Source organism: Bombina bombina, chromosome 6 (genome assembly GCF_027579735.1).
Source record: "Bombina bombina isolate aBomBom1 chromosome 6, aBomBom1.pri, whole genome shotgun sequence".
NCBI classification, from domain to species: Eukaryota; Metazoa; Chordata; class Amphibia; order Anura; family Bombinatoridae; genus Bombina; species Bombina bombina.
The window spans coordinates 229719161-229741989 of NC_069504.1; the positions used below are offsets into that span (position 1 = coordinate 229719161).

At 41.0% G+C, this 22829-nt stretch overlaps 1 protein-coding gene across 1 annotated transcript in view; it reads left to right on the forward strand.

Annotated features, from left to right (window-relative positions):
* USP15 (ubiquitin specific peptidase 15) overlaps positions 1 to 22829 on the forward strand; it is a 449675-nt gene that overhangs the window by 357593 nt on the left and 69253 nt on the right. The window contains exon 19 of the mRNA XM_053716753.1: positions 123 to 126. Within this exon, the coding sequence (XP_053572728.1) occupies positions 123 to 126 (4 nt within the window). The remainder of the gene's footprint in view (positions 1 to 122; positions 127 to 22829) is intronic.

Sequence of the window (22829 nt, forward strand, 5' to 3'; positions counted from 1 at the left end):
CTCATTCCCAACAGGAAGTTGCAAGAGGACACCCACAGCAGAGCTGTCTATATAGCTCCTCCCCTAACTGCCATATCCAGTCATTCTCTTGCAACTCTCAACAAGCATGGAGGTAGTAAGAGATAAGTGGTGAAATGTAGCTGTTATTTTGCTTCAATCAAAAGTTTATTATTTTTAAATGGTACCGGAGTTGTACTATTTTGTTCCAGGCAGAAAAAATAGAAGAATCTGCCTGTGATTTCTATGATCTTAGCAGGTTGTAACTAAGATCCATTGCTGTTCTCACACATGACTGAAGAGAGAGATAACTTCAGCGGGGGAATGGCGTGCAGGTTATCCTGCTATGAGGTATGTGCAGTTAAGATTTTTCTAGAAGATGTGAATGCTAGAAAATGCTGCTGATACCAAATGTATGTAAGGTAAGCCTGAATACAGTGATTTAATAGCGACTGGTATCATGCTTACTTTCTGAGGTAATACTCTTTTATATTTACAATATAAAACGTTTGCTGGCATGTTTAAACGTTTTTAAACGCTGGCCTAGTTTTTTCCACATGGCTGGCTTAAATTTGCCTAGAAACAGTTTCCTGAGGCTTACCACTGTGTTACTATGAGTGGGAGGGGCCTAATTTAGCGCTTTTTTGCGCAGTAACTTTTACAGCCTGAGATATCCAGCTTCCTCCAGGAGTCCCCTGAATGCTATAGGACATCTCTAAAGGGCTCTTAGGCTTTCCAAAATCGTTTGTTGGGGAAGGTAGGCCCACAGCAAGGCTGTGGCAGTTTGGTGTGACTGTTAAAAAACGTCTATATCGGGGGGTTTTTATCCATTTTTTGAACTAAGGGGTTAATCATCCATTTGCAAGTGGGTGCAATGCTCTGTTAGCTTATTATACACATTGTAAAAAATTTGTTTGATTTACTGCCTTTTTTCACTGTTTTTCAAATTCTGACAAAATTTGTTTCTCTTAAAGGCACAGTACCGTTTCTTTTATTTGTTTGTTAACTTGATTTAAAGTGTTTTCCAAGCTTGCTAATCTCATTGCTAGTCTGTACAAACATGTATGACATAGAGGAAACTCCTTGTTCATTATGTTTAAAAGCCATTGTGGAACCCCCTCTTAGAATGTGTACCAAATGTACTGATTTCACTTTAAGCAATAAAGATTATATTCTGTCTTTAAAAAATTTATCACCAGAGGAATCTGACGAGGGGGAAGTTATGCCGACTAACTCTCCCCACGTGTTAGATCCTTTGACTCCCGCTCAAGGGACTCACGCTCAAATGGCGCCAAGTACATCTAGGGCGCCCATAGCGTTTACGTTACAAGACATGGCAGCAGTCATGGATAATACACTGTCAGCGGTATTAGCCAGACTACCTGAATTTAGAGGAAAGCGAGATAGCTCTGGAGTTAGACGAAATACAGAGCATACTGACGCTTTAAGAGCTATGTCTGATACTGCCTCACAATATGCAGAAGCTGAAGAAGGAGAGCTTCTTTCTGTGGGTGATGTTTCTGACTCAGGGAAAAAGATTCAACCTGATTCTGATATGTCTACATTTAAATTTAAGCTTGAACACCTCCGCGTGTTACTCAGGGAGGTTTTAGCTGCTCTGAATGACTGTGATACAATTGCAGTGCCAGAGAAGTTGTGTAGACTGGATAAATACTATGCAGTGCTGGTGTGCACTGATGTTTTTCCAATACCTAAAAGGTTTACAGAAATTATTACTAAGGAATGGGATAGACCAGGTGTGACTAAACTAACGGCTAAGAATTCTGGTTTTGCTATCCAGGCGCGCAGATCGCTATGGCTTAAATCATGGTCAGCTGACGTTACTTCAAAGTCTAAGCTGCTTAACATTCCCTTCAAGGGGCAGACCCTATTCGGGCCTGGTTTGAAGGAGATTATTGCTGATATCACTGGAGGAAAAGGTCATGCCCCTCCTCAGGATAGGTCCAAACCAAGGGCCAAACAGTCTAATTTTCGTGCCTTTCGAAACTTCAAGGCAAGTGCGGCATCAACTTCCTCTAATGCAAAACAAGAGGGAACTTTTGCTCAGTCCAAGACGGTCTGGAGACCTAACCAGACCTGGAACAAGGGTAAGCAGGCCAAAAAGCCTGCTGCTGCCTCTAAGACAGCATGAAGGAACGGCCCCCTATCCGGTAACGGATCTAGTAGGGGGCAGACTTTCGCTCTTCGCCCAGGCGTGGGCAAGAGATGTCCAGGATCCCTGGGCGTTGGAAATTATATCCCAGGGATATCTTCTGGACTTCAAAGCTTCCCCCCCAAAAGGGAGATTTCACCTTTCACAATTATCTGCAAACCAGATAAAGAGAGAGGCATTCTTACACTGTGTACAAGACCTCCTAGTTATGGGAGTGATCCATCCAGTTCCAAAGAAGGAACAGGGACAGGGATTTTACTCAAATCTGTTTGTGGTTCCCAAAAAAGAGGGAACCTTCAGACCAATTTTGGATCTAAAGATCTTAAACAAATTCCTCAGAGTTCCATCATTCAAGATGGAGAATTTTCGTACCATCCTACCTATGATCCAGGAGGGTCAATACATGACTACAGTGGATTTAAAGGATGCTTAACTTCACATTCCGATACACAAAGATCATCATCGGTTTCTCAGGTTTGCCTTCCTAGACAGTCATTACCAGTTTGTAGCTCTTCCTTTTGGGTTAGCTACAGCCCCAAGAATTTTTACGAAGGTTCTGGGGTTGCTTCTGGCGGTCCTAAGGCCGCGGGGCATAGCAGTGGCCCCTTATTTAGATGACATCCTGATTCAGGCGTCACACTTCCAAATTGCCAAGTCTCATACAGACATAGTGTTGGCATTTCTGAGATTGCATGGGTGGAAGGTGAACGAGGAAAAGAGTTCTCTATCCCCCCTCACAAGAGTTTCCTTCCTAGGGACTCTGATAGATTCTGTAGAAATGAAAATTTACCTGACGGAGTCCAGGTTATCAAAACTTCTAAATTCCTGCCGTGTTCTTTATTCCATTCCTCGCCCTTCGGTGGCTCAGTGCATGGAAGTAATCGGCTTAATGGTAGCGGCAGTGCCGTTTGCATGCCTACATCTCAGACCGCTGCAACTCTGCATGCTCAGTCAGTGGAATGGGGATTACACAGATTTGTCCCCTCTACTACATCTGGATCAAGAGACCAGGGATTCCCTTCTCTGGTGGCTATCTCGGGTCCATCTGTCCAAAGGTATGACCTTTCGCAGGCCAGATTGGACAATTGTAACGACGGATGCCAGCCTTCTAGGTTGGGGTGCAGTCTGGAACTCCCTGAAGGCGGACAACATCACGACTGTGGCTTACATCAACCATCAAGGGGGAACAAGGAGTTCCCTAGCGATGTTAGAAGTCTCAAAGATAATTTGCTGGGCAGAGATTGTCTTGCCACCTATCGGCTATCCATATCCCAGGTGTAGAGAACTGGGAGGCGGATTTTCTAAGTCGACAGACTTTTCATCCGGGGGAGTGGGAACTCCATCCGGAAGTGTTTGCACAATTGGTTCATCGTTGGGGCAAACCAGAACTGGATCTCATGGTGTATCGCCAGAACGCCAAGCTTCCTTGTTACGGATCCAGGTCCAGGGACCCCAAGGCAACGCTGATAGATGCTCTAGCAGCGCCTTGGTCCTTCAACCTGGCTTATGTGTTTCCACCGTTTCCTCTGCTCCCTCGTCTGATTGCCAAAATCAAACAGGAGAGAGCATCGGTGTTCTTGATAGCGCCTGCGTGGCCACGCAGGACTTGGTATGCCGATCTGGTGGACATGTCATCCTTTCCACCATGGACTCTGCCGCTGAGACAGAACCTTCTACTTCAAGGTCCTTTCAACCATCCAAATCTAATTTCTCTCAGGCTGACTGCCTGGAGATTGAACGCTTGATTTTATCAAAGCGTGGTTTCTCCGAGTCAGTCATTGATACCTTAATTCAGGCACGAAAGCCTGTCACCAGGAAAATCTATCATAAGATATTGCGTAAATATCTTTATTGGTGTGAATCCAGGGGCTACTCATGGACTAAGGTCAGGATTCCCAGGATATTATCTTTTCTCCAAGATGGATTGGAGAAAGGATTGTCAGCTAGTTCCTTAAAGGGACAGATTTCTGCGCTATCTATTCTTTTGCACAAGCGTCTGGCGGATGTCCCAGACGTTCAGGCATTTTGTCAGGCTTTAGTTAGAATCAAGCCTGTGTTTAAACCTGTGGCTCCACCTTGGAGCTTAAATTTGGTTCTTAAAGTTCTTCAGGGGGTTCCGTTTGAACCTCTTCATTCCATAGATATCAAACTCTTATCTTGGAAGGTTCTTTTTTTGGTAGCTATTTCCTCGGCTCGTAGAGTTTCCGAGTTATCTGCCTTACAATGTGATTCTCCTTATCTGATCTTCCATGCAGATAAGGTAGTTCTGCGTACCAAACCTGGGTTTCTACCTAAGGTGGTATCTAATAAGAATATCAATCAAGAGATTGTTGTTCTGTCTTTGTGTCCTAATCCTTCTTCAAAGAAGGAACGTCTATTACACAATCTGGACGTGGTTCGTGTTTTAAAGTTTTATTTACAAGCTACTAAAGATTTTTGTCAAACATCTGCTTTGTTTGTTGTCTACTCTGGACAGAGGAGAGGTCAAAAGGCTTCGGCAACCTCTCTTTCTTTTTGGCTAAGAAGCATAATCCGCTTAGCCTATGAGACTGCTGGCCAGCAGCCTCCAGAAAGGATTACAGCTCATTCTACTAGAGCTGTGGCTTCCACATGGGCCTTTAAAAATCTGTTGAACAGATTTGCAAGGCGGCGACTTGGTCTTCGCTTCATACTTTTTCTAAATTCTACAAATTTGATACTTTTGCTTCTTCAGAGGCTATTTTTGGGAGAAAGGTTTTACAGGAAGTGGTACCTTCCGTTTAAGCACCTGCCTTGTCCCTCCCTTCATCCGTGTACTTTAGCTTTGGTATTGGTATCCCACAAGTAATGGATGAATCGTGGACTGGATACACCTTACAAGAGAAAACATAATTTATGCTTACCTGATAAATTTATTTCTCTTGTGGTGTATCCAGTCCACGTCCCGCCCTGTCATTTTAAGGCAGGTATTTTTTATTTTTAAACTACAGTCACCACTGCACCCTATGGTTTCTCCTTTCTCTGCTTGTTTTCGGTCGAATGACTGGATATGGTTGTTAGGGGAGGAGCTATATAGACAGCTCTGCTGTGGGTGTCCTATACAGTTATATAATTAAATATCAAATAAAGTAAAAAAAACAGATATGATATATCATTAAAGAGTGTTTCTTTGTTTTCTTTAATGTCCATAAAATGGTTTGTACAACTCTATATTGCTGTGAGAGTGACAATATTAAAGATAGAGAGCATAGTTATTTATATGATTGGGTTTTTCCATATACAGCATATTACTGGTAAATGCGCTTATTCACAAGGGAACCGCGAGTCAAGTATCTGGTCTAATCATAAAAAAACAGAGTACTATATAGTGAGGGGGGAGGTGATAAAGTGAATTGGTATACGAAAAATATGTAGCCTAGGAACCAAAAGGCTCATTGTGGGTCAGGGAGGAAGTAAGTAAAGAAATGTATGAGGCAGCAAATACTTAGATAGGTTTCAGTAGCACTGGGCAACATCATCATATATATAGTCACATGAGCATGTTTGTTAACCCTGGGAAGATAAAAGTGAGCTGGTTTTATCATCTGACAAGGAAATTATGTGCAAAATAGCTATAGGGACAAAGACCTTAAGGGTTGTAAACATTATAGTTTCACTTACTCTCACGTCCAGCTTTAAGTGATAAGAGACATTTAGGGCAAGCTATAAATAGGCATAAATTGCCACAACTGATACATTCCAATGAGACTAAGTAAAATGGACATTATTGAATATTAAATAGTTGGACCTTCGATGTTAGCTTGTAAAAGACAATGTTGTATAATAAGATCCTGCACCTGGGCACGGGCCCTATGCCCATCAGCAGGTAAATCCAGAAAATTATAAGTTAGATAGGTCCTAATAATATATTGTTCTATGTCTCTATCATGTCTATTTTAATGGTCTTTTGTTAAGGCTATCTATGATTGTGGTATAGTACATGCAGCTGACCATATCACATCCTGTACTACTAAAGCTTATTATTTACATATGTACATAACTTATCCTGTGGTACTGAAGCTTGTTGGTTACATATACCCATATCATATCCTGGAACACTAAGGTCTGTTAGTTACATGTACCCATATCCTATCATATAGCACTGGTGCCTATGGTGTTAGGGGGGGAGGTATAGAGAAAAAGTCCCATGGGGTGAGGCCTTAATGAACAATAGAGAAACATAAGTTTAAGGCCGGGTTGGCAAGGAAACACACCACCATTGGATCCATATGTTAAACGGACCCATGCAGTATCTCTCCTCAGGGCTATTGTCACCACTGGACACAGACGGGTAAGGGATAGTGGATATGACCCGCTCACAAATGGAGAGCGGGAAAGGGTGAGGGGAGATATAATCGGTGAGGAAATGTCCTGAGAGCTGAGAGCCCCCACAAACCACCCAACAGGGGACACTGCACTAAACAAGAACCCATGCACAGGCGTAAGCATAGCGCACACATACTTGGATATGTCCCACGAGACCAGATAATAGAATTTGTGGGATAAATAAAAATATAACTACTGTTGTGTCTCGGACTAATTATGAGCCAAACTTTCTAGTTTATGGTCTAACCTTATTTGGGATTGGACATAGTTTGGGAGTATTAAGCATGAGACAATCTGTTGCAATCTTGAGTATAAAAAATAAATATCCGGTAGGGTGGGTTGTGTACAAAGTCTGGGCATAAAAATGAGAGCATAAAGCTAATACCAGTTAATATTAAAATAAATTCTATCCGGGATGTCATTATCAGCAACTGTTCAGCAAAGCTGATCTCACCAATATTTCCTCCTCCCGCTTTATAAGGGTAAAAGACACCTCAAGTCTCCATACTCCACTGGAAAGTAGGAAGGACCACATTGGAGTATCACTTTAACACTTCTTACAGTAATAAATGTTAGCATATAGATAGCTAAAAATTATGTAAAACATCACCCAGACCATTATGTTATATCCCTGGGTAGAACAACAAATAGGCATGTGAGATTCCATAAATATTATCCTATCCCTCTCATTAACATAAAACTGTGCACCGAGATTAATTAGCTATAGTTGTCACCCCACATACAGTTCAAGTAATCCTCCCATACCCATATAGACACATGAAGACCATAACTGATAGTAGATTATAAGGGGAGTATAGGAAGCAATAGCCTGTAATGTGTGAGTGAGAGACCTGTACGCTGTGCCCACACTACTATAGTATCTTAGCAAAATAAGTAAAACATATTATAAGCCATAATAACGTGAACTGACAAAGTTACAATACATATACTGCCACAACATGAACATTGGAAAATACAGGGGCATACAGGAACATCACAAATATGCCCATTATGGCAGAAACCAGTGTGAGATGAGATGGAAAGAGCAGGCTAACTATATGCAAACCTTGGCATTGATCATTAGTAAGTCAGGGAGACTCATTTTTGTATATAAATGTACACGCATAGAAGCGTCTCAAAGGCCAGTCTCCCTGTAGCTGCACTGTGCAACATCAGCGGTATAGCACTGTTTGTCACTATCCTAATCCTCTTTCCTTTCAGTCTACTCAACAAAGAAGTAGTTAAAAAAAAAACATTTTCAGTGGAATTACCAATTTTGGTCATACCGATAGCATTAGGTGTTATAAAGGCAGTGTCCCATATTGTTAGAGAATTTTGGGCATGTAGCAGGGACGTATTCGCTAAACACCCTGCCGCTGGGATTCAGCCAACCCCAGATCGTCTTTTAGTTCAGCCTCTCATTTTTGACTGAGGTGCCCACGGGGATGTGCTCCACTGGAGGTCGACAAAGCGCCAGCTCCAATGCTGTAAAGTGTCTCTGAAAGAGCAATTTGGCCTCTCCCAGGAACACCGCAAGTTGTTCCACTCTCATATTCAAGTTGTGTGTTTCAGCTGTTTAAGAGATGTCTACCTCCTCATCCACAAGGACAGGAAAATGGCCTCCATATGTGTAAAATCAGCACAGGGTTTCATCCAAAGTCGTGGCCTTGATAGATATGAATTGCCTATAACAGGAGTAAAAGTAGGGGTTAGGGATATCTCCCCCACATTTCCAGGAGCTTATTGCCAATATAGATGGCCTTTAGACAAAGTTTTTACATAGTATTTGCCAGAGCGATAGAAATGTGCGGCCATTCTTGTATGCGGCTGACTCCGCCCCCTAAAGATCATATTTTAAATAGAGAAAGTGGGCCTCAGGAGGATTCTCAGTTTGCAGAGAGTCAGCATATGCCTTCTAATTCTCCACAAGTGTCACAACTTTTAACGCCCACGCAAGCGACGCCAAGTAATTCTAGTGTGTCTACTTCTTTTACTTTACAAGATATGGCGGCAGTCATGTCTACTACCCTTACAGAGGTATTGTCTAAGCTGCCAGGGTTGCAGGGTAAACGCCATAGGTCAGATATTAATGCAAATTTTTAACCCTCTGACGCCTTAGTGGCCATTTCCGATGTTAACTCCCAATGCTCTGATTTGGGGGTTAGGGATGTTATGTCTGAGGGAGAACTTTCAGAGTCAGGAAATTTATTACCTCAGACAGATTCGGACTTCGTGTCCTTTAAATTCAAATTAGAACACCTCCGCTTATTGCTCAGGGAGGTTCTGGCGACTCTGGATATTTGTGACCCGATCAGTTCCTCCAGAAAAATTGTGTAAAATGGACAAATATTTGGAAGTACCTACTTACAAGGATGTTTTTCCGGTTCCTAAGAGAATTTTGGAAATTGTTAAGAAGGAATGGGATAGACCAGGTATTCCTTTTTCTCCCCCTCCTAGTTTTAAGAAAATGTTTCCCATATCTGACACCATGCGGGATTTTTGGCAATTGATTCCCAAGGTGGAGGGAGCTGTTTCTTACTTAGCTAAACGTACAACTATACCCATTGAGGACAGTTGTGCGTTTAAAGACCCTATGGATAAAAAATTTGGAGGGTCTTCTAAAGAAATTTTTTGTTCACCAGGGTTTTCTCTTACAGCCTATAGCTTGCATGGTTCCAGTAACTACTGCAGCTGCTTTTTGGTTTGACGCCCTGGAAGAGTCCTTAAAGGTTGAGACACCTTTAGAGGATATTTTAGACAGAATTAAGGCTCTTAAACTAGCAAATTCTTTCATGACGGATGCTGCTTTTCAACTTGCAAAATTAGCAGCGAAAAATGCAGGCTTTGCCATTGTGGCGCGTAGAGCGTTATGGCTAAAGTCATGGTCGGCTGACGTATCGTCTAAGTCTAAGCTTTTGTCTATTCCCTTCAAGGGTAAGACCCTATTCGGGCCTGAACTGAAGGAAATAATCTCTGACATTACTGGAGGTAAGTGTCATACCCTACCTCAGGACATGCCCCTCAAGATGAGGAGTAAACAAAATAATTTTCGTTCCTTTCGAAATTTTAAAGGAACATCCTCTGCTTCCCCTTCCTCCACTAAGCAGGAAGGGAACCTTGCGCAATCCAAGGCGGTCTGGAGACCTAACCAGGCTTGGAATAAAGGTAAACAAGTCAAAAAGCCCGCTGCTGCTACTAAGACAGCATGAAGGGGCAGCCCCCCGAAAAGGGACCGGATCTAGTAGGGGGGCAGACTCTCTTTCTTTGCTCAGGCTTGGTCAAGGGATGTACAGGATCCCTGGGCATTGTAAATTGTGACCCAGGGATATCAGTTGGAATTCAAAGATTTCCCCCCAAGGGGAAGATTTCATCTTTCACGATTGTCTGTAGACCAGACAAAAAGAGAGGCGTTCTTACGCTGTGTAAAAGACCTCTACACCATGGGTGTAATTTGCCCAGTTCCAGATCAGGAACAAGGACAGGGGTTCTATTCAAACCTTTTCGTGGTTCCCAAAAAAGAGGGAACCTTCAGACCGATTTTAGATCTCAAATGTCTAAACAGGTTTCTCAGAGTCCCATCATTCAAGATGGAGACCATTCGTACAATTCTGCCTCTGATCCTGGAGGGTCTTTACATGACCACGGTGGACCTGAAGGATGCGTATCTTCACGTCCCTATCCACAAGGATCATCATCAGTTCCTGCGATTTGCATTTCAGGACAAACATTATCAGTTTGTGGCCCTTCCCTTCGGGTTGGCCACGGTTCCCAGGATCTTCACCAAAAGTTCTAGGGTCTCTTCTAGCGGTGCTCAGGCCATGAGGAATAGCGGTGGCGCCCTACTCTGGACGATATCTTGATACAGGCGTCAACTTTTCATCTGTCCAAATCTCACACGGACATTGTGTTGTCATTTCTGAGAACTCACGGTTGGAAAGTGAATGTAGAAAAGAGTTCACTAGTTCCACAGACAAGAGTTCCATTCCTGGGAACTCTGATAGACTCAGCAAACATGAAAATATTTCTGACAGAAGTCAGAAAATCAAAGATTCTAACTACTTGCAGGGCTCTGCAGTCCATTCATCGGCCATCAGTGGCTCAGTGTATGAAAGTCATTGGACTAATGGTAGCGGCAATGGATATCATCCCGTTTGCTTGCTTTCATCTCAGACCACTACAACTGTGCATGCTCAGTCAGTGGAATGGGGATTATGCGAACTTATCTCCTCAGATAAATCTGGACCAAGAGACCAGAGACTCTCTTCGGTGGAGGTTGTCGCAGGAAAATCTGTCCCAAGGGATGTGCTTCCACAGGCCATCTTGGGTGATAGTAACGACGGACGCCAGTCTTCTGGGCTGGGGTGCAGTCTGGAATTCCCTGAAGGCACAGGGTGTGTGGACTCAAGCGGAGTCTCAATTACCAATCAATATTCTGGAACTGAGGGCGATATTCAACGCGCTGTTAGCGTGGCCTCAGTTGGATTCGGCCAAATTCATAAGATTCCAGTCGGAAAACATCCGACTGTGGCGTATATCAATCATCAGGGGGGAACAAGGAGTTCTCTAGCAATGATAGAAGTTTCAAAGTTAATTCGATGGGCTGAGGCTCACTCTTACCATCTGTCTGTGATCTATATCCCAGGAGTAGAAAACTGGGAAGCAGATTTTCTAAGTCGTCAGACATTTCATCCGGGGGAGTGGGAACTCCACCCGGAGGTGTTTGCAACCTTGATTCATCAATGGGGCACACCGGAATTGGATCTGATGGCATCTCGACAGAATGCCAAACTTCCATGTTACGGGTCCAGGTCAAGAGACCCCCAGGCGGTGCTGATAGATGCTCTAGCAGTGCCTTGGCCGTTCAACCTGGCTTATGTGTTTCCACCGTTTCCTCTCCTCCCTCGTGTGATTGCCAGAATCAAACAGGAGAGGGCTTCAGTGATTTTAATAGCGCCTGCGGAGCAACGCAGGACCTGGTATGCAGATCTAGTGGACATGTTGTCTCTGACACCGTGGAGACTTCCTTTGAGAAAGGACCTTCTCATTCAAGGTCCTCTACAACATCCAAATCTCACTTCTCGTCAACTGACTGCTTGGAGATTGAATGCTTGATCTTATCTAAGCGGGGTTTATCTGAGCCTGTCATTGATACTCTAATTCAGGCTCGCAAGCCGGTCACTAGAAAGATTTACCATAAGATATATGCGTAAATATCTTTATTGGTGTGAATCCAAGGGTTACTCATGGAGTAAGGTTAGGATTCCTAGAATTTTGTCTTTTCTCCCAGAAGGATTGGAGAAGGGTTTATCAGCTAGTTCCTTGAAAGGACAAATTTCTGCTTTGTCAATTTTGCTTCACAAGCGTCTGGCAGATGTACCAGATGTTCAGGCATTTTGCCAGGCTTTAATCAGAATCAAGCCTGTGTTTAAACCAATTGCTCCGCCATGGAGTTTGAATTTAGTTCTTAATGTTCTTCAAAGGGTTTTATTTTTGGTAGCTATCTCTTCTGCTCGAAGAGTTTCTGAGCTTACTGCATTGCAATGTGATTCCCCTTATCTTATATTCCATTCTGATAAGGTGGTTTTACGGACTAAACCTGGATTTCTTCCTAAGGTTGTTTCAAACAAGAATATTAATCAGGAAATTGTGGTTCCTTCCTTGTGTCCTAATCCTTCCTCTAAGAAGGAATGTCTGGTTGCATAACTTGGATGTGGTTCGTTCTTTAAAATTTTATTTACAAGCAACCAAGGATTTCCGTCAAACATCTTCTCTGTTTGTTGTTTATTCCGGGAACTGTAGGGGTCAAAAAGCTATGGCTATCTCTCTCTCTTTTTGGCTGAGAAGCATCATCCGCCTAGCATATGAGACTGCTGGTCAGCAGCCCCCTGAAAAGATTACGGCTCATTCCACTAGAGCTGTGGCTTCCACTTGGGCTTTCAAAAACGATGCTTCTGTTGAACAGATTTGTAAGGCTGCGACTTGGTCCTCCCTTCATAACTTTTTCCAAATTTCCAAATTTGATACTTTTGCTTCTTCTGAGGCTATTTTTGGGAGAAAGGTGCTTCAAGCAGTGGTGCCTTCCATTTAGGTTCCTGTCTTGTCCCTCCCTTTCATCCGTGTCCTAAAGCTTTGCTATTGGTATCCCACAAGTAAAGGATGAAAACTGTGGACTCGGTATATCGTAAAAGAAATCAATTTATCAAGTAAGCATAAATTTCCTTTTTGTGTAGTTTTGCATTAAATTACCATACCAGTTAGGTCTGAAACTTTCTGTCTACACTAACACATCACATTGCTTGATGCAGTTATTTTTCAATGACTAAAATACCTTATTTCCTAGTTTCTTAACCTGTGGGACGTGTATCCCTGGGGGTACTTGGGGCATTGGCAAGGGGTACTCCAGGGATAAGTCTTCATTATTTTTGTAGCTATTGTAAACATGACATATCAAAGAAAGCTGTTTGTCATTTCTACCCTCGAACAGTCATAACAGGGTAGAGTGTGAGAATTTCCCTGCCTAGATGGGACCACTGCTCAATCACTAATTCACTTCAAATTAGTAAAACATTAGATTGGCTTAGATCTGGCTTGTTAGTGAGATATGAGGGCTGGAGTTGAGCTTTACTGATATGAACAGAGAAAGTGTATTACCAAGTGTCACAAAGACGAGTGTCAGATAAATGTGCCACTGTGAAATACTGAAGTATGCCGCAGTAAAACAAGACATATAAACTGTGCATGAAATGGTTATTAAAAATAGAAAGATGGTACCATAAATATTACTTTCCTCATCGTGCAGAAATAGTTTATTTTCCTCTGTTTTAATGTAAGAAGCTCAGTAATTGCATCTAATTATTAATATCAATAGGCTATATATCTGTTTTATGTTTTTATTATTCTCTGGTGTAATATTGCCAAATATTACATTCCGGAAAACAAAATAAATATCAGATTCCTATATATTTACTTCATTAACATATCTGATTCAAGCTTGTGAAATCAAGTGATACACAATTTCCATTTTTACAGTTGGGGGTACATAGAAATCAAACGAATGCCTACAGGGGTACTTGCTACAAAAAAGGTTTAGAAACACTGCCTTATTTGGAAAAGCCTAACTGAACTTGTTTGTGGCATAGACAATACTTACTACTGTCATATTTTGTTTAGCAAAGCTGGCATTGTTTTGCAGTATCTTATGATCTCAGATTAGGCCAATATGGGACAGATAAATACCAGTGGTAAACCAGACGAACACAAACACCCGCAATAAACCCTGTATCTTTTGCGTGTAACTGTTAGTGCTCCACTCGTAATCTGCCCTTTATGTTTTGTAATCTTAAATTGTTTTATTTCCCTTGACAATATCTTTTTGAACAAGACTATTAAGTGGCACAGGACGGCATAGGGTGCCCGCAGCACAACAATCGCAACAAGGGTACTTGCCAATCCCGTGCAGACAGTCCCTTAACTGCAAAAGGCTCCAATTAACTTCAATTGCACTCAAGTGATCGTGTTTACTTTCAACTTGAGATACAAGCGAAAATACCCAAGCGTGGAAAGAGCCACGATAAACCCCTTTCTTTCATGTAAATTAGCAAGAGTCCATGAGCTAGTGACGTATGGGATATACATTCCTACCAGGAGGGGCAAAGTTTCCCAAACCTCAAAATGCCTATAAATACACCCCTCACACACACCCACAAATCAGTTTTACAAACTTTGCCTCCTATGGAGGTGGTGAAGTAAGTTTGTGCTAGATTCTACGTTGATATGCGCTCCGCAGCAGGTTGGAGCCCGGTTTTCCTCTCCAGCGTGCAGTGAATGTCAGAGGGATGTGAGGAGAGTATTGCCTATTTGAATGCAGTGATCTCCTTCTACGGGGTCTATTTCATAGGTTCTCTGTTATCGGTCGTAGAGATTCATCTCTTACCTCCCTTTTCAGATCGACGATATACTCTTATATATACCATTTCCTCTACTGATTCTCGTTTCAGTACTGGTTTGGCTTCTACTACATGTAGATGAGTGTCCTGGGGTAAGTAAGTCTTATTTTCTGTGACACTCTAAGCTATGGTTGGGCACTTTTTATATAAAAGTTCTAAATATATGTATTCAAACATTTATTTGCCTTGACTCAGGATGTTCAACATTCCTTATTTCAGACAGTCAGTTTCATATTTGGGATAATGCATATGAATCATTCATTTTTTTCTTACCTTAAAAATTTTACTTTCCCTGTGGGCTGTTAGGCTCGCGGGGGCTGAAAATGCTTCATTTCATTGCGTCATTCTGGCGCGTACTTTTTTGGCGCAAAAAATTTCTGTTTCCCCCGGCGTCATACGTGTCGCCGGAAGTTGCGTCATTTTTTGACGTTCTTTTGCGCCAAAAGTGTCGGCGGTTCCGGATGTGGCGTCATTTTTGGCACCAAAAGCATTTAGGCGCCAAATAATGTGAGCGTCTTTTTTGGCGCGAAAAAATATGGGTGTCACTTTTGTCTCCACATTATTTAAGTCTCATTGATTTTTTGCTTCTGGTTGCTAGAAGCTTATTCTCTGGCATTTTTTTCCCATTCCTGAAACTGTAATTTAAGGAATTTGATCAAATTTGCTTTATATGTTGTTTTTTCTATTACATATTGCAAGATGTCCCACGTTGAAGCTGAGTCAGAAGATACTTCTGGAATATCCCTGCCTGGGGCTGGAGCTACCAAGCTAAGTGTATCTACTGTAAACTTATGGTATCTGTTCCTCCAGCTGTTGTTTGTTCTGTTTTGTCATGACAAACTGTTTATGCAGATAATATTTCCTTTAAGTACTGTTACATTACCTGTTGCTGTTCTGTCAACATCTAATACTCAGAGTGTTTCTGATAACATAAGAGATTTTGTTTTTAAAATCCTTTAAGAAGGCTATGTCTGTTATTCCTCCTTCTAGTAAATGTAAAAAGTCTTTTAAAACTTCTCATTTTTCAGATGAATTTTTAAATGAACATCATCATTCTGATTCTGATAATGGTTCTTCTGGTTCAGAGGATTCTTGTCTCAGAGGTTGATGCTGATAAATCTTCATATTTATTTAAAATGAAATTTATTCGTTCTTTACTTAAAGAAGTCCTAATTGCATTAGAAATTGAGGATTCTGGTCCTCTTGTTACTAAATCTAAACGTTTAGATAAGGTTTTTAAATCTCCTGTAGTTATTCCAGAAGTTTTTTCCTGTCCCTAGTGCTATTTCTGAAGTAATTTCCAGGGAATGGAATAATTTGGGTAATTCATTTACTCCTTCTAAACGTTTTAAGCAATTATATCCTGTGTCATCTGACAGATTAGAGTTTTGGGGACAAAATCCCTAAAGTTGATGGGGCTGTCTCTACTCTTGTTAAGCGTACTATTCCTACGGCAGATGGTACTTCCTTAAGGATCCTTTAGATAGGAAAATTGAATCCTTTCTAAGAAAAGCTTACTTGTGTTCAGGTAATCTTCTTAGACCTGCTATATCTTTAGCGATGTTGCTGCAGCTTCATCTTTTGGTTAGAAGCTTTAGCGCAACAAGTAACAGATCTTAATTCTCTTAGCATTTTTATTCTTCAACATGCTAATAATTTTATTTGTAATGCCATCTTTGGTATCATTAGAGTTGATGTCAGGTATATGTCTCTAGCTATTTTAGCTAGAAGAGCTTTATGGCTTAAGACTTGGAATGCTGTTATGTCTTCTAAGTCTACTCTGCTTTCCCTTTCTTTGCGAGGGTAATGATCGTTTTCATTCCTTTGTCACAACAAGGAACAAAAACCTGATCCTTCATCCTCAGGAGCGGTATCAGTTTGGAAACCATCTCCAGTCTGGAATAAATCCAAGCCTTTTAGAAAATCAAAGCAGCTCCTAAGGCCACATGGAAGGTGCGGCCCTCATTTCCAGCTCAGCTGGTAGGGGGCAGATTACGTTTTTTTCTAAGAAATTTGGATCAATTCCGTTCACAATCTTTGGATTCAGAACATTGTTTCAGAAGGGTACAGAATTGGCTTCAAGATAAGGCCTCCTGCAAAGAGATTTTTTCTTTCCCGTGTCCCAGTAAACCCAGCGAAGGCTCAAGCATTTTCTGAAATGTGTTTCAGGATCTAGAGTTGACTGGAGTAATTTTGCCAGTTCCAGGTTCTGAACAGGGAACTGGGGTTTTTATTCAAATCTCTTCGTTGTACCAAAGAAGGAAAATTCCTTCAGACCAGTTCTGGATCTAAAAATATTTGAATCGTTATGTAAGGATACCAACATTCAAAATGGTAACTGTAAGACAATCCTGCCTTTTGTTCAACAAGGGCATTATAGTGTGCTACTATAGTTTTACAGGATGCATATCTGCATATTCCGATTCATCCAGATCACTATCAGTTTCTGAGATTCTCTTTCCTAGGATAAGCATTACCAGTTTGTGGCTCTGCCGTTTGGGCCTAGCTACAGCTCCAAGAATTTTTTATGAAGGTTCTCGGTGCCCTTCTGTCTGTAATCAGACAACAGGGTATTGTGGATTCCTTATTTGGAACGATATCTTGGTACTTGCTCAGTCTTCATATTTAGCAGAATCTCATTCGAATCGACTTGTGTTGTTTCTTCAACATCATGGTTGGAGGATCAATTTACCAAAAAGTTCATTGATTCCTCAGACTTAGGTAACCTTTTTAGGTTTTCAGATAGATTCAGTATCCATGACTCTATCTTTGATAGACATGAGACATCTAAAGTTGATATCAGCTTGTCGAAACCTTCAGTCACAATCTTTCCCTTCGGTAGCCTTATGCATGGAAATTCTAGGTCTTATGACTGCGGCATCGGACGCGATCCCCTTTGCTCGTTTTCACATGCGGCCTCTTCAGCTCTGTATGCTGAACCAGTGGTGCAGGGATTACACAAAGATATCTCAATTAATATCTTTAAAAACCGATTGTACGACACGTCTCTGACGTGGTGGACAGATCACCATCGTTTAGTTCAGGGGGCTTCTTTTGTTCTTCCGACCTGGACTGTAATTTCAACAGATGCAAGTCTTACAGGTTGGGGAGCTGTGTGGGGGTCTCTGACAGCACAAGGGGTTTGGGAATCTCAGGAGGTGAGATTACCGATCAATATTTTGGAACTCCGTGCAATTTTTCAGAGCTCTTCAGTTTTTGGCCTCTTCTGAAGAGAGAATCGTTTATTTGTTTTCAGACAGACAATGTCACAACTGTGGCATACATCAATCATCATGGAGGGACTCACAGTCCTCTGGCTATGAAAGAAGTATCTCAAATTCTGGTTTGGGGCGGAATCCAGCTCCTGTCTAATCTCTGCGGTTCATATTCCAGGAATAGACAATTGGGAAGCGGATTATTTCAGTCGCCAAACGTTGCATCCGGGCGAATGGTCTCTTCACCCAGAGGGTATTTCTTCAGATTGTTCAAATGTGGGAACTTCCAGAAATAGATCTGATGGCTTCTCATCTAAACAAGAAACTTCCCAGGTATCTGTCCAGATCCCGGATCCTCAGGCGAGGCAGTGGATGCATTATCACTTCCTTGGAAGTATCATCCTGCCTATATCTTTCCGCCTCTAGTTCTTCTTCCAAGAGTATCTCCAAGATTCTGAAGGGAATGCTCGGTTTGTTCTGCTGGTAGCTCCAGCATGGCCTCACAGTTTTGGTATGCGGATCTTGTCCGGGATGGCCTCTTGCAACCGTGGACTCTTCCGTTAAGACCAGACCTTCTGTCGCAAGGTCCCTTTTTCCATCAGGATCTCAAATCCTTAAATTTAAAGGTATGGAGATTGAACGCTTGATTCTTGGTCATAGAGGTTTTCTCTGACTCTGTGATTAATATTCTATGTTACAGGCTCGTAATTCTGTATCTAGAGAGATATATTATAGAGTCTGGAGAGACTTACATTTCTGGTGTCTTTCTCATCATTTTTCCCTGGCATTCTTTTAAATTCCGAGAATTTTACAGTTTTCTTCAGGATGGTTTTAGATAAAGGTTTGTCCGCAAGTTCCTTGAAAGGTCAAATCTCTGCTCTTTCTGTCTTTTTCGCAGAAAGATTGCTAATCTTCCTGATATTCATTGTTTTGTACAAGCCTTGGTCGTATTAAACCTGTCATTGAGTCAATTTCCTCCTCCTTGGAGTTGAATTTGGTTCTGGGGGCTCTTCAAGCTCCTCCGTTTGAACCTATGCATTCAGTGGACAATAAATTACTTTCTTGGAAAGTTTTGTTCCTTTTGGCCATCTCTTCTGCCAGAAGAGTCTCTGAATTGGTCTGCTCTTTCTTGTGAGTCTCCTTTTTCTGATTTTTCATCAGGATAAGGCAAGTGTTGCGAACTTCTTTTGAATTTTTTACCTAAGGTTGTGAACATTAGTAGAGAAATTGTAGTTCCTTGTCATTATGCCCTAATCCTAAGAATTCTAAGGAGAAATCATTGCATTCTTTGGATGTTGTTTAGAGCTTTGAAATATTATGTGAAGCTACTAAGACTTTTTCCGAAAGACTTCTAGTCTATTTGTCATCTTTTCCGGTCTAGAAAAGGCTAGAAAGCTTCTGCCATTTCTTTGCATCTTGGGTTGAAGATCTTTAATTCATCATGCCTATGTTGAGTCGGGTAAAACTCCGCCTCAGAGGATTACAGCTCATTCTACTAGGTCAGTTTCTACTTCCTGGGCGTTTAGGAATGAAGCTTCGGTTGATCAAATTTGCAAAGCAGCAACTTGGTCTTCTTTGCATACTTTTTCTAATTTCTACCATTTTGATGTGTTTTCTTCTCTAAGCAGTTTTTGGTAGAAAAGTACATAGCAGCTGTTTTCAGTTTGAATCTTCTGCTTTATGTTTCATTTAAACTTTATTTTGGGGTGTGGATTATTTTCAGCAGGAATTGGGCTGTCTTTTTTTTATCCCTCCCTCCTAGTGACTCTTGCGTGGACAGATCCACATCTTGGGTTAGTCATTAGCCCAATACGTCACTAGCTCATGGACTCTTGCTAATTACATGAAAGAAAACATAATTTATGTAAGAACTTACCTGATAAATTCATTTCTTTCATATTAGCAAGAGTCCCATGAGGCCCACCCTTTTTTGTGGTGGTTATGATTTTTTTTGTATAAAGCACAATTATTCCAATTCCTTATTTTTTATGCTTTCACACTTTTTTCTTATCACCCCCACTTCTTGGCTTATTTCGAGTAAACTGATTTGTGGGTGTGGTGAGGGGTGGTATTTATTAGGGCATTTTGAGGTTTGGGAAACTTTGCCCCTCCTGGGTAGGGAATGTAATATCCCATACGTCACTAGCTCATGGACTCTTGCTAATATGAAAGAAATGATTTATCAGGTATGTTTCTTACATAAATTATGTTTTCGAATATAGGAAATATAGCTATTTAAAGCCTTTCACCTGAAGAAACCATGTAACACTGAGAAACGCGGTGTGATTTTTTTTTAACCTTTGTTATAAATATATGTGCTTTTATAAGTTTTTTACTCGGGGTCTGTATAATTAAGGCTTTGAGTGCTATATTCCTCACGATCGAGTCCTTCATTCACTTTGAGGTTCTTGGAGTTTGGGATTCAACACTGTGGCTCCTTTTAGCATTTGTAAGGAGTTTGAAACGTATGCACTATTTTTATAAGTGGTTAAGTGGAGTCAGATCTATTGAGAAAAACAGGATCACATTCCATACAAAACCGATGAGTATGCTCACTGGACGGCATTAAAGGTCCAGACGCCTGTATAGCCACTATTTGTAGTGCACAACATCTTGTGAGTAGTTTCGTTTTTTATCACAAATCTTTTTATTGGATAGTACCACACTTTTTTTTAGACTATCCTAGCAGTTGAGGTTTTATATGTAACTTTTCAAGAGCTGGCAGCTGGAAGATTGTTTTAGGATCACCTATTCAGTAGTTTCTTTCATGTAATTAGCAAGAGTCCATGAGCTAGTGACGTATGGGATATACATTCCTACCAGGAGGGGCAAAGGTTTCCCAAACCTCAAAATGCCTATAAATACACACCACACCGCACCCACAAATTCAGTTTTACAAACGTGCCACCTGTGGAGGTGGTGAAGTAAGTTTGTGCTAGATTCTAAACGTTGATATGCGCTCCGCAGCAGGGTTGGAGCCCGGTTTTCCTCTCAGCGTGCAGTGAATGTCAGAGGGATGTGAAGAGAGTATTGCCTATTTGAATTCAATGATCTCCTTCTACGGGGTCTATTTCATAGGTTTCTCTGTTATCGGTCCGTAGAGATTCATCTCTTACCTCCCTTTCAGATCGACGATATACTCTTATATATACCATTACCTCTACTGAGTTCTCGTTTCAGTACTGGTTTGGCTTTCTACTACATGTAGATAGTTGTCCTGGGGTAAGGTAAGTCTTATTTCTTGTGACACTCTAAGCCAGAGCTTTCCAAACTTTTCATTTTGGTGACACACTTTTTAGACCTACATCATTTCGCGACACAGTAATGAAGTTGTACTAGCAAACAGGAGGGTTAAGCTAACTTGTTTTTAAGAGATTAACGGACACATACATAAATGATATAATAACAAAGATTTTTACAAGTAACAGTATGTATGTGCAAGAATTAAAAAAAAGTTAATATCACCATTAGCTACTTACTATTTTAATGGGATGTATGAGGTTGATGGGATGAACACAGTTTCTGAATATTTTAGTGGAATATTAGATAAATGACACTTGCATTTCATCATCAAGCATTTTTTAAGCTTCCACTTCCTATCCATATATCAAGAGCAGGAGCAGCAATGCACTACTGGGAGCTAGTTGCAGAAAATAACCCACTGACTTCTGACTTCAGCTCAGCATTTAAGCTGCCATCCTCATAGCTCCATGAGTCCGACTGACTAGTGCCCGAGCTGCAAACACACTGCTGTCCCACTCACTGACTACACATGCAGTCATGAGCCGATTGAGGAGACTACACGTGCAGGTCAGGAGCCAATGTGCTGCCAAAGCCGCCAATGGGAATAGGTACAGTTCCCACTGAGCTGCGCTAATAGGTGTAAGATGATTCGGTGACCCACTAGGTATCAACCATGTGAGTATGCGTAGCAGGTAGAAAGTCGAAACCAAAAAAAAAAATTTGAATAAAAAAAAATGTGTGCTGATGCAGGGACACACCTACACACTGCAGCCCGACACACTAATGTGTCACGACACACAGTTTGGAAAGCACTGCTCTATGCTATGGTTGGGGCACTTTTATATAAAGTTCTAAATAGGATGTGTTTAAAACATTTATTTGCCTTGATTCAGGATGTTCAACGTTCCTTATTTTCAGACAGGTCAGTTTCATATTTGGGATAATGGCATAGGAATAATTCAATTTTTCTTACCTTAAAATTTGACTTTTTTTCCTTTGGGGCTGGTAGGGCTCGCGGGGGGCTGAAAATGCTTCATTTTATTGCGTCATTCTTGGCGCAAAAATTTTTCTTGTCATTTCCGGCGTCATAATGTGTCGCCGGAAGTTGCGTCATTTATTTGACGTTTTAGCGCCAAAAAATGTCGGCGTTACCGGATGTGGGCGCCATTTGTTGGCGACAAAAGCATTTAGGCGCCAAATAATGTGGGCGGCTTTTTGGCGCTAAAAAATTCGAGCTTCATTGTTGTCTCCACAATAGTTAAGTCTCATTATTTTATGCTTCTGGTTGCTAGAAGCTTGTTCATTGGCATTTTTTTCCCCATTCCTAAACTGTCATTTAAGGAAGTTAATCAATTTTGGCTTTATATGTTGTTTTTCTATTACATAATGCAAGATGTCTCAGATGGACTCTGAATCAAAGCCACTTCTGGAAAAAAAACGCTTAACTGAGTGTTCAGTTCTACCCAAAGTTCATTGATTTAAATGTTATAAATGTTTATCTTTAGCTATGGTTTGTAATAAGTTATTATGTTATACTTTTACATGCGGCATCCATTAGTATTTATGCTTTATATATTTTCTTTTCTTACAAGAAATATTTAGAAGACTTATAAGAAATATTTTTCTGATTCTATGTTAAAGGCTTTGTCCGACTTCGTGCCTTCTAATAAAATTTTTAGGTCTTTTTCACTGTCTTTTTTAATTATTGAAGTTTCAAATGACCAACAACATACTGATTTTATCCTTCTCTGATGATGTTTTTTTTCTCTTTCATAAATGTTTCTTCATCAGATATTGACACTAACAAATCTACTTTTTATTATTTTTTCTATTATTAAAGTACATTTGTTCTTTGTTGAAATGGTGTTAATTATTTTGGATATTAAGGTAACTAGTTCTTGAAGACTAGCT